This window comes from Branchiostoma belcheri, unplaced genomic scaffold (genome assembly GCF_001625305.1).
Source record: "Branchiostoma belcheri isolate BF01 breed outbred unplaced genomic scaffold, Haploidv18h27 scaffold187, whole genome shotgun sequence".
In the NCBI taxonomy this organism is placed as follows: Eukaryota; Metazoa; Chordata; class Leptocardii; order Amphioxiformes; family Branchiostomatidae; genus Branchiostoma; species Branchiostoma belcheri.
Genome location: NW_017803346.1, coordinates 157,738 through 168,548, shown reverse-complemented (window position 1 = coordinate 168,548; position 10,811 = coordinate 157,738). Strand labels below are relative to the sequence as shown.

General features: G+C 45.3%; 2 protein-coding genes across 2 annotated transcripts; both read left to right on the top strand.

Moving 5' to 3' along the window:
- The first annotated feature begins 490 nt into the window (after positions 1–490).
- On the top strand, positions 491–2,006 carry LOC109467677. The gene has a single exon (XM_019765723.1). The coding sequence runs from the start codon at positions 809–811 to the stop codon at positions 1,982–1,984; it is 1,176 nt and encodes a 391-aa protein (XP_019621282.1). The 5' UTR covers positions 491–808; the 3' UTR covers positions 1,985–2,006.
- A 194-nt stretch (positions 2,007–2,200) lies between these two features.
- LOC109467664 (anti-sigma-I factor RsgI2-like) lies at positions 2,201–7,078 on the top strand. Its single transcript, XM_019765708.1, has 2 exons — positions 2,201–2,747; positions 7,044–7,078. Exons 1-2 carry the CDS (start codon positions 2,201–2,203, stop codon positions 7,076–7,078), a joined length of 582 nt encoding a protein of 193 aa, XP_019621267.1.
- Positions 7,079–10,811: the final 3,733 nt, after the last annotated feature.

Below are 10,811 nucleotides of genomic sequence, written 5' to 3'. Positions count from 1 at the left end.
CGCAGCAGAATCTTCAGCTAGTTGAAGGCAGCTGCCTCAAATTGAAAGAGGAAGATCAGACAGGCAAGCAGCAACTCTCAAAGCCACAATTTGCGTAACCTCCGGTAAATAATGAGGCTGGTATGATTCAGGGAGGCGGGCGGAGGCAAAATGAGTCCTTGAGGGGCTGTAGAAGAGAGGTTTGAGTGATTCTATTTGGTCGGTTCCTCTGTTTTCGGATCATAACGAGTTGCGGGGTGATGTTTCTCTGTCGGAGAAACTGATTTAAGCGAGGTCAGGGCAAGCAAAGAGTCAATTTGCCAAACAGAACGACTTTGTGGCTTCAGATGTCAAGGTTATAAAACTGGGGGTGAAGCAAAACTGGGGGCGTTTCAGGCCACACCAATTTAATTACATGGTTCTCAGCAACAGGTCAACATGAAAACGCCTAGAATCAAAGTAAGGAAATAAAACAGAATTAAAATCAAATGAAATTAAAGTCAGATCAAAATCATGTTCAGATGGTGCTACCATATGATGGAATTGGCACGAAAACTCTCGCGAGACAACGAATCTCCAACACGTGACCCCGAAGAGAGCTTGTCGGGACATGCACGGACAATCCTTCATTCTGCAGTTCGTCACGCAGCGCGGCAGTAACGTTGGTAATAGCGCTCACAGAGACGGACGTGTGCTGCAACTTCCCGCGCTTTTCAGAGACGCCTCCCCGGTTTAGACCACTCGGACTCTAGTTTTCCATATTTTTTCCTTCCCCTGGGTTTACCTGGCCCCTCGGAACTCTCTCCGTCCCGAGTTTTATCCCCCGACCATGTTTGGAGCCGGCAAGAGAAAGATTAAACTCCCTGCGCGGTACGCCGCGTCTCCTGCGGAGGACGACCCTGAATGGCTTTCGACTCCAACAGACAACCTCGCGGAGCAGCTAGACAACGAAATTTTAGACGTCTCCAGACGGATAGAGCAAATGAAGGTCGACATGGGCCTGGAAAACCGGACGGAATCCACGTCTACCCCCCTCCCCACGCACGGCGACGTCATCGGTCAGAGGTCGATCATCCCAGAAGCCCTTGCGCAAGATCCTCAAGATGGCCGCCACCAGCGCCTTTCAACAAGAGCTCCTAAGTCCATAGCCCCACCGGATGGCCACTATCCAACCTTGCGTGAGGTCCGGGCGTTTCACAAGGCGCATAACGACCCGTCCACTTTCACACAGCATTTTCCGAGGCAGACAGGCGGGACTCACGTCGCCGATGCGATCCGAAGCTCTGACGGACGTCCGATGCAGTTCAACTTTCAACACGTCTCTGACGAAGACGCGCACCCGCCGGCCCAAGGTAAGAAGCTCAGTAGCGGTCTTTCGAGAAAAGCACATGACAGAGTAGTTCGAGAAGTGAACTGGCCGCACGAATTCGTCTTCTCCGCCAACACCACCATCACTCATGACTCACTGACTTTAGATCAACTTGTGGCTGGCGAAATGGCCATCATTTTAAGTCCCCATACAAATCCCATGGAGAGTCAAAACAGGGGCCATATTTTGAAAGGGCTCATGCTCGACGTTCCCACCTATTCCTTTCCTGGTATTAAGAACTTCTACAAGATTCTGTTTATACACGTAGAGCACGGCCTGGTCACCATAGACAGCACTACTACCTTATCAGAAGTACACAAGTTGAAGGAGGAACATTTGCGACGACCCCCCCGCAACCACAACAGCAGTGACGGACAAGCAGGACATGGGCATGCCACACCAGTTGAGAGAGCAGGGGGCTCAAGAAGCACGTATTGCTACAGATTCCAGGCCAACAATTGTGCCTTCTCTGCAGATCACATAGCCGCTTCTGGTACCCTTCACGTCCATGCCTGCAAGTTCTGTGCCAGGCACAGACCTGGGGTTGATGCTGGACACCCTGCCAAGTTCTGTCCTTATAACCGGGACCGCGGCCGACAGGGCAACCACGCAGTCGCAAGGGACACTCTTGCCTGACTAGGCCCAGTCCAGACTTCAGAACTGATAAACCCGGCATCGACTTGGAATGGACATAGGACTACGCAGATGCCTTCTACAGCGGGCGTCGCCAGTCAATCCCCACTAATGATGACTGCAAACGTCACACGCAGACCTAGCCCGTTGTTACAACTGACTGCCTCAGCAACAGATTCGTGTTCATCAGATCATGAACCAAATCCCCCACCCTCTGAGATGGAGAACCCTCTTCAGCACCCATCCGCTCTGAAGCCTTTACCAGACAAAACGGCGAGCGCGTGCCTCCACCCACATGCCCTGAAGCCCTCACCAGCGAAGACGGCGGGCATGTACACCCACTCCCACGCTCCGAAGCCCTCACCCGCGAAGACGGCGGGAATGTACACCCACTCCCATGCCCCAGAGCCCTCACCAGCAAAGACGGCGGGCATGTACACCCACTCCCATGCTCCAGAGCCCTCACCAGCAAAGACGGCGGGCATGTACACCCACTGCCATGCTCCAGAGCCCTCACCAGCAAAGACGGCGAGCATGCAGACCCACTTACGTGTTCCGAAGCCCTTACCAACGAAGACGGTGAACAGTGACCAGCCTTCTACACCTGAGCTTCCTGCCACACAGACACGGAGTGCAGCTGATCTAACCTCATCGACCAGTTCCCGGTTTCGCTCAGCAGCAGGCTCAGACCAGGACGGACCCAGCTTCCTGCATCAGGTCGTCCACGCCTCAGCCCCCAGCTCTGAAGCCCTCACCAATTACGACGGCGAGCATTCCTCTGCAGCCCTCAGCTCTGAAGCCCTCACCAACTACGACGGCGAGCATCCCTCTGCAGTCCCCAGCTCTGAAGCCCTCACCAGATACGACGGCGAGCATTCCCCTGCAGTCCCCAGCTCTGAAGCCCTCACCAGATACGACGGCGAGCATCCCTCTGCAGCCCCCGGCTCTGAAGCCCTCACCAGATACGACGGCGAGCATCCCCCTGCAGTCCCAAGCTCTGAAGCCCTCACCAGACACGACGGCGAGCATCTCTCCGCAGTCCCCAGCTCTGAAGCCCTCACCAGACACGACGGCGAGCATCCCCCTGCAGTCCCAAGCTCTGAAGCCCTCACCAGACACGACGGCGAGCATCCCTCTACCGTCCCCAGTTCTGAAGCCCTCACCAGACACGACGGCGAGCATCTCTATGCAGTCCCCAGCTCTGAAGCCCTCACCAAACACGACGGCGAGCATCTCTCTGCAGTACCCAGCTCTGAAGCCCTCACCAAACACGACGGCGAGCATTCCTCTGCAGTCCCCAGCTCTGAAGCCCTCACCAAACACGACGGCGAGCATCTCTCTGCAGTACCCAGCTCTGAAGCCCTCACCAAATACGACGGCGAGCATCTCTCTGCAGTACCCAGCTCTGAAGCCCTCACCAAACACGACGGCGAGCATTCCTCTGCAGTCCCCAGCTCTGAAGCCCGCACCAAACACGACGGCGAGCAATCATCTACAGTACCCAGCTCTGAAGCCCTCACAAAACACGACGGCGAGCATCTCTCTAGGCCAGTACCCCAGGGCTCGTGAAGCCCTCACCAAACACGACGGCGAGCATTCCTCTGAAGTCCCAGCTCGTGAAGCCCTCACCAAACACGACGGCGAGCAATCATCTACAGTACCCAGCTCTGAAGCCCTCACCAAACACGACGGCGAGCATCTCTCTGCAGTACCCAGCTCTGAAGCCCTCATCAAACACGACGGCGAGCATTCTCTGCAGTACCCAGCTCTGAAGCCCTCATCAAACACGACGGCGAGCATCTCTCTGCAGTACACAGATCTGAAGCCCTCGCCAACTACGGTGGCGGGCTCTCCCAACCGTCACATGATGAGAGGAGCGGCTTCGATCGTCATCCTCCTCGTTTGTCTGTTGATCAGCACCTGCCGGGAGTCGAAGGACATGTCACTTCGGGTCGCGGCTCACGCCGGAGAGCCGATGCGGAACGTTTGTAACTTCGGCCGTCAGTTGAACGACTACGTGACGGCTACGTGTACTCGCGGGGATGCGGTCCCTCATCTTGCAGCGTTCCTGACAACCCCCATCAGAGTCTTCTTGGCGCCTTCGGTCTGGCCTGACATCTTGGGTGTAACGCTGACACACCGACGCATGAATAAAGATGTCACCGCCAAGTACAACTCTGATCCTTTATTGAGTGAGACAATTATGTTCAGATGGTGCTACCATATGATGGAATTGGCACGAAAACTCTCGCGAGACAACGAATCTCCAACACGTGACCCCGAAGAGAGCTTGTCGGGACATGCACGGACAATCCTTCATTCTGCAGTTCGTCACGCAGCGCGGCAGTACCACCGCCATCCCCACAACAGACTGTAGTTATTTCATGTTAGTTTCGTCACATTCACACATTGTGTGCACCTGTACCCTGCACCGTTAACTAGATGTAGCCTACCTAGAGTAGCGTCACTTCATGTCAAGGTATTATTCTCAATCCCGAGCTATGTGGCTGCGGCTAGATTATTTTAAAATTGCTCAGACAACTGTCGCTTAGTGATATTACTATCACATCTACCGAAGCGAGTTCGAGAACAAATCTAGTCCTCTTTTATGCCACATTCTTGACGTTTTTAACCAACCGTTTTCTGGGAGCAATGGATTGTATTAGTGGCATCTTGACCTTGTTTATTTTAACTAGTTGTCTATCTTTTATTAATGCCATGACTAGTTTCTAGCCTACCAGATTTAACAATTACGAAGTACAATACTCAACTTGTCTTTTATTGAGTTTAAACGTTTGTATCAAGTTGGGTAGTAGGCCCGAGTGCCTCAGTCATCCTCGTTAGCGTCAGAGTTTCCTCGGCGTAAATGCCGCTCACAGCCTCGTATGTATTGTATATATTTGTGAAGTTATATCTCAGGGCGGAGAACGAACCAACTAGTCTTGTCCACGACTTTATTGTTACTGTTCATTCACTGAGCACCCTATTTCACATATTGTTGTTCCACCCTTCCACTACCTTGTTGATCGTTCTGCCTAGGAGCTAAATGGCACTAGGCCTGACATCTTGGGTGTAACGCTGACACACCGACGCATGAATAAAGATGTCACCGCCAAGTACAACTCTGATCCTTTATTGAGTGAGACAATTAAATGATTAATCATGATGAAAATAGATGTCTGGGGGTTGAAATTTACTCAAAATCAAAGCCAAATAAAAGCAAAATCAGATGAAAGCAAAATATGTACAGAATGTCTAGCACTTCTAATAAACTGAAGCTGTAATTATTTCAAGTTGATGTATATGGCCTTATGTTTGTGACAAAATGTTTGCAGTGAAGTTAATATATACCTTACCTTTTTACTATATATTTTGTTCTCTATATGCAGGGAGCATTGAAAATTGCCAACATGGCAACATGTAAACCCATGAAATTACTAAATAAATAAAAAATGAAATGATAATGTGTGAACAGACTTCCCCCCAGACTTTGTTTTCATGCTGATTTCCAGTTCTACGCAAAAGCAGTTTTTGTGAAATGTTTGGTGTGGCTATGTGCCTACTGTAAATTACTTTACATATTATATATTCCTGGTAGCAGAATTATGAAACTTGAATGACATACTGTATATTCACTCCCTGACAATGTGTGAAGAGTCTTTTCCCCCCAGATTTTGTTTTCAAGCTGATTTTCCAGTCGTATATTATCGGAACTGAAAGATGAGACGAGATTGCCATGATAATTTGAGCCTGACAGGTTTAGATCTGCAGTAAATTGAATCAGCAGAGTGGAGGTAACTTTGTTAGCCAGCTTGTAGGAACAAGATTTCTGTCCTGATTAACAAAATGGATGAAGAATTTTCTGAAGACATTCATGCAAACACAGCATATCGTGGGGTCGTGTGGTGCGCTCGGCTCACAACCAAGAGGTCCCGGGTTCGAATCCTGCTTAAAGCTTGTAGGAACAAGATTTCTGCTCTGATTAACAAAATGGATGATGGATTTTCTGAAGCCTCTGATATTCATGCAAACCCAGCATAGGCCACAGCAATTTAATTTATTGGGTCTTGGATTTTTTCAGAAAAAATAAAAACAGGCCTAGGCATCCTCTGATAGCCCCAAATGCTACGATAGGTAACATCGTTAGCCAGCTTGTAGGAACAAGATTTTCTGTCCTGATTAGCAAAATGGATGATGGATTTTCTGAAGTCCCTGACATTCAGGCAAACACAGCATATCGTGGGGTCGTGTGGCACAGTCGGTAGCGCGCTCGGCTCACAACCAAGAGGTCCCGGGTTTGAATCCAGCTCGTAGGAAACAGATTTCTGTTCTGATTAACAAAATGGAAGAAGTCTCTGATATTCATGTGAACCCAGCGCATCGGCAGAACGTAATGTGTCTGCCCAAAATCTGGGTTTGTAGCAGTTTTTGTGAAATATTTGTACTAAAATTACTTGTATTTCATCCCTCTCCTTGGTGCTGAAATTGCTGTTTTTAAGGTTTAACGTATGTAAAGATATTAAATATATAGTAGTTACAGCATATTCTTAACATCTAAGTGTCAGAAAAAATAATACAATAATTGTTTTATAGTACATAATCATAGTTTTTATAAACACATACTTATTTCATCTTACATGGTGCACCTAAAATATTTTTTGTGCGCCCAATTGTTTAGGTTGGGTGCACCAGTGCACCTATTCCCAAAAATGAATTTCAAGCCCTGTAGAGTCAACAAACTGATGCAGTCAGAATCTCTAACAGAGTAAAAAAGACAAGTACTACAAGAATGATTTTACTATTTTTCTGACACTTAGATGTTAAGAATATGCTGAATACTAGTACTACGCTAAATCTAACATCTTGACATATACGTAAACCTACAAAAAACATTTGGGTGCACTGGTGCATCCACAGAAAAAAATTGGGTGCACAGCTCCAAATTTGGGTGCACTAAGGTGCACATGCACCCAGTATTTCCAGCCCTAAGTCAGAACCTGTAACAGAGTTTGGTACTTATCATGATAGATGACTTGTGTCATTCCCATCTCTTGTTCCACAGATCTTTATGAGAAAAACGACAAGTGTGATGAGTGAGTGTGCTTTTGTTAGCGATCACAGATTGCTTTGAGTTTACCAACTCATTCATCAAATTCCTATAGACTAAGGTGAGTTCTTTTGCTACTGGGAGAAGGTTAACCTTTAGTACACTGAAGTAGCCGTTTGGCTACAAATTCTCTATTGGTAACAGGGTTAGGCAGCAGGGAAAAGGTTAACCTTTAGCACACTGAAGTAGCTGTTTGGCTACAAATTCTCTATTGGTTACAGGGTTCGGCAGCAGGGAGAAGGTTAACCTTTAGCTTTTGTTAGCAATCACAGATTGCATCAAATTTAGGAACTCATCCGTCAAATTCCAGTATTTCATTTCTACTACTGGTTACAGGGTTAGGCAGCAGGGAGAAGGTTAACTTTTATCTCATATATTGCTTTAAATTTACAAACTCATTTGTCAAATTCCAACTTGATGTAGTGCACAGAGTCGTGTCTTGTTGGAAAGTCATTCCGTCTCTAGCAGTTCATCTTACGTTGATGGAAAGACCAATTATTTTTCCACATGTCTCAAATACATCCTTTAGCTTTCTCCCAATTTCTGACCATGAAAAATCATTCTACTATTCAATAGAGATTAAAGAACCCACCTTTTGAAAAAAGAGTTGGTAAATCTGTGTTCTACTATCTGAAAAGAAGAAGTCTAATTCAAGAAAATTAGCTCCATGTATATTTTAGATTGTAGTATACAGTATACTATAGCAACTAGTGTTTAATATCTTACTGCAGCAGAACAGTTGGTTTTGATTTCCCATGTTTTGAAGCACCTGTGGGTCTGATTCCATGGTGGCAAGACTAGCTTTCTGCATTGAATAGTGAAGTTACGTCGATGAATGTTAGACATCCAGGAAATACGATTTGCCAAAAAACAGTTACTCAGGCAACTCTATAGTTTGTGCTTATAAACCTGCATTTCCCCTCTGGTCTCTCAGTCACTGACGAAAGCTAGTGGATGCTAGCTTAAATGTCTGAAAATTTCCAAAATCATATCCAGTTTCTTGAGTAACTGCTTTTTGGCAAAGAGTGAAGTTCTTTTATTCACAACCATTAGTTTTACATTTTTTGGCTCATGTAACTTTTAATGTAACTTCACTAATGTATACAATCATTTACCAACCTGATGAAATTATTTATGGAGCTTTCTGTTTCAGAAATAAGTGGTATAGGTTTGTGCTCCTATTGGCTTGCTAATCAATCTCTGTGAAAAGATCCCTGGGCCACATGTGGGTGTATCAGGCACCAGGGCTATCTATGTGGGTGTTCTGCAATCTGCACTGATGTTGGGACCCCCCCATGCAGACCCCCATGTATGTGTAGGAGGCAGCAGGGCTATCTATGTCGGTGTTCTGCAATCTGCACTGATGTCGGGACCCCCCCATGCAGGCCCCATGTAGGTGTTTCAGTACACCAGGGCTGACTATGTGGGTGTTCTGCAATCTGTGATAATGAAAACTGTAAGGATTGACTGTGAGTCAGCCTGTAGTCAAACGTGGGAGGTGATACATGGGGCGGATATGACAAGCTTAGTCTGACCTGACAACTGTACTCCAAGTGTATGACACCTGTTTAAATTTTCTACAGATGGAAATCCAACCATAGGCAGGGCTGGAAATCCTTTTTGCTGTATACCTGCACTGGCACAGTTAGGCTGATACAGTACTCTAAATCAAAATAATTAAAAAATTTATACAAATGTATTTGTGGTAGCAAAATTTCACGGTCTGAGAAAAATGGACATGTTTGCAGAACTACATGTTCAAGGTGGCGACAGATGCAGAAAAAAGGAAGTTGGAGAATTATTTGTTCATGGTAATGAATTAAGGTCCAGAAATAATCAGGAAAACCGCAAATATAAAAGTGCCGTAATTAGAAAAGTACCACGAATATAAAGTACTGTAATTTAGGTATTTTATCCCTGTCCTTGGTGCTGAAATTGCTGTTCTTAAAGAAAACCATATTGAACAAGAAATTGAAGATTCTACAACCCAACTGTGTCATCAAGACATAAACTTGTCCTCAAGATCTGTTCAACTCTCAATCTTCCAGCTAAGAAATATTTCTTCAAAGTCCACGACCCAGCAAATTAAATTTATATGGCCTACAGAAAGAGCTGTCACTGTACACATGTACCGACCTGCTTCAAATTCAAAATCGTTACATTGCTGAATATTTGACATAAAGTGTTTACCTACAAATTGATTTTACATTACAGTCAACAACTCGACAATTTACATGATTCAATAACCCAGCCTAGGATGACATGTAAGGCCTAGAAAAAAAATGTTGTGTTTCCTGTTTCAGACCAAAAAAAATTATGGTCAGTAGGCAGGGAGTATCTTTTTCTTTAATTTTTTTCTATGCAACTTAGTGATAGAATACAGTTTAACACTTATATTTTGAATGTCAATGTTGAAAAACTGATTGTGCAATGTTTCTTCACTCAGGTGTCACATCATGGGACTAGAAAAGGTTGATCAGCTCAAAGAATTTATGTCCCTTGCAGGGGATCACCAAAGAAAAGGCTAGGGTCAACAGTTTTTTTCTAGGGTTGGTCAAGAAACAGGAAGAAAACATTTTTTCCAGACCTTACCTATACAGATTGATTTTACATTAGAGTGAACAACCTGACAATTTACATTCAATAACCCAGCCTAGGATGACATGTAACCACAACCATCGATCAGGCAGGTACAACCCTGGAACTAACGGGGGCATGTCTGCTCCACATCATACCATTACTGATCATAGGAAAACTGGGGAAGGTACAGTTTACAAAACTATCTGTATCTGTATAGCTGGTATAACCGCCCTTTGGAGGCAGCTGGCTACATCACACCGATTGACTTGTTACACCTAACCCTTGAACATCTAACTCTAGACATTGTTTAAAGCTATCTAATGACATTGCCCCTACTGTAATTGGTAAGATAGTTCTAGGAAAGAATGAATTTTTGAACACCTCAATCCTTGGTTGATAACTCTGGTACTTGCATATTGATGGCATAACTATTTCTTGTTCTCTTCTGGGCTGGTATTAGTTACTTAGTAATTGGGACGTCCACCAGTTTATTAGTCATTACGTACATCATGCATAGTCTGGACATTTTTCTTCTGTCTTCCAGTGACACCCACTGTAGGTTTCTGTTCATTTCCGTGACACTAGCACCTCTTTCATAGTTGTTCATACAGAACTAGTCTGACAGATTCTGCAAAAAAAAAAAAACACACACTGGTGGGGGTCTTCGGAGGATGTCATCCATAAAATTAAGTCGCTCTGTCCTCAGGTCCAAACTGACAGATTCTGTCTGAACAACAGTGACAGGGGTGTTTGTGTCACCAAATTTACAGGCCTACAAATGCAGGGAGACAGCTCAAGACAGTAAGAACAAGTCCAGACTATGCATGAGGCATAAAATGGCAAAGAAACTCTGACTTGTACGTGGATGGTGCCTGAATCAAACAAAGAAGTGAACAAGAAAAAGGCATGCTTACAAACACAACACTTAATTATGAACCAGGGAATACAAACGTTAACAGATTTAAAGTTCTTTCGATTTTTGAACCAAGTTTCACTGATTGTGATCTCTACCATTGTTTTTAAGCCTTGATAATGATTTTAAACTCTTGTCAACCTTGCTTCAAACACTGTAGGTTATTCTACTGGCTATAATAATGTACTTTTGATCACAAAGATTGTTGTAACAAGATTGTGATCTCTGTC

What these genes read in the sequence shown, in the direction of transcription:
- LOC109467677 (XM_019765723.1), top strand. Translation starts at nt 809, where the DNA reads ATGTTTGGAGCCGGCAAGAGAAAGATTAAACTCCCTGCGCGGTACGCC.
- LOC109467664 (XM_019765708.1), top strand. Translation starts at nt 2,201, where the DNA reads ATGGAGAACCCTCTTCAGCACCCATCCGCTCTGAAGCCTTTACCAGAC. An exon ending in AGCCCTCACCAATTACGACG is followed by an intron (nt 2,748 to 7,043) that starts GCGAGCATTCCT and finishes CTTGTTCCACAG; the next exon opens with ATCTTTATGAGAAAAACGAC.